The 641-nt window shown below is 70.5% G+C and overlaps 1 protein-coding gene across 2 annotated transcripts in view; it reads right to left on the bottom strand.

Moving 5' to 3' along the window:
- The window catches only part of NLRP6 (NLR family, pyrin domain containing 6), a 3,199-nt gene extending 2,564 nt beyond the window's left edge, over positions 1-635 (bottom strand). For both annotated transcript variants that reach the window (XR_001513471.1, XM_006761350.2), the window contains exon 1: positions 77-635. Coding sequence is in view for 1 of the 2 variants with exons in the window: in XM_006761350.2 (XP_006761413.1) it covers positions 77-111 (35 nt within the window). In the remaining variant the exon portion in view is untranslated. The remainder of the gene's footprint in view (positions 1-76) is intronic.
- Positions 636-641: the final 6 nt, after the last annotated feature.

Genomic DNA, 641 nt, shown 5'->3' with positions numbered 1-641 from the left:
GACAGGGCCCCTCCTCTCCCTCCCCCGGGGACCCTGCTCTGCGCCCGCCCAGGCAGGGCTGGGCTGGGCCACTCACGTCAGGCTGGTCAGGCCGCACTGCTGGTCGGTCATGGCCTCGCAGAGCGGGCGCAGCGAGGACACCTGGGGTTTCTTCGCAGCAGCCTGGGAGCTGTGGGGAGAGGGGAGCCACCTGGCTGCAGTCCCTCCTCCCTCTTCCCTGTGCCCCTCAGGTGTCACAGCCACCTCTGTCCTCACCCCAAACCCAAGTGCGGCCTCTCATGGCCCCAGGCACCTCCCCACCGAAGCCGACCCGGGGGCCATGTCCCCGCATCCCCAGTGTGTGCCTGGCCTGGCGCCTGCGAGGGTGTCCCCAGCCCCTGTCAACGTCCACACATTCGTCCCCGAATGGACGCTGAGCGCCTGGGCCAGGGGCAACGACACAGCCTTGCCCTGCAGCAGCGGGGGGTCTGGCGAAGGAGGCGGCCACGGACAGAGGGCACGGCATGTGGCGGTCATTGGGGCACATCTGGGGCCCCAGGGGTCTCGGCAGCTGGGGAGTCTGGGCCGGCCTTGTGGGGAGGCAGCGAGCAGGGGACTGGGTTGAGGGAAGAGGCCCAGGGCAAAGGGGCGTGGCGTGTTCC

This window comes from Myotis davidii, unplaced genomic scaffold, assembly GCF_000327345.1.
Source record: "Myotis davidii unplaced genomic scaffold, ASM32734v1 scaffold3578, whole genome shotgun sequence".
NCBI classification, from domain to species: Eukaryota; Metazoa; Chordata; class Mammalia; order Chiroptera; family Vespertilionidae; genus Myotis; species Myotis davidii.
This window is presented reverse-complemented; position numbering and strand designations above follow the sequence as displayed.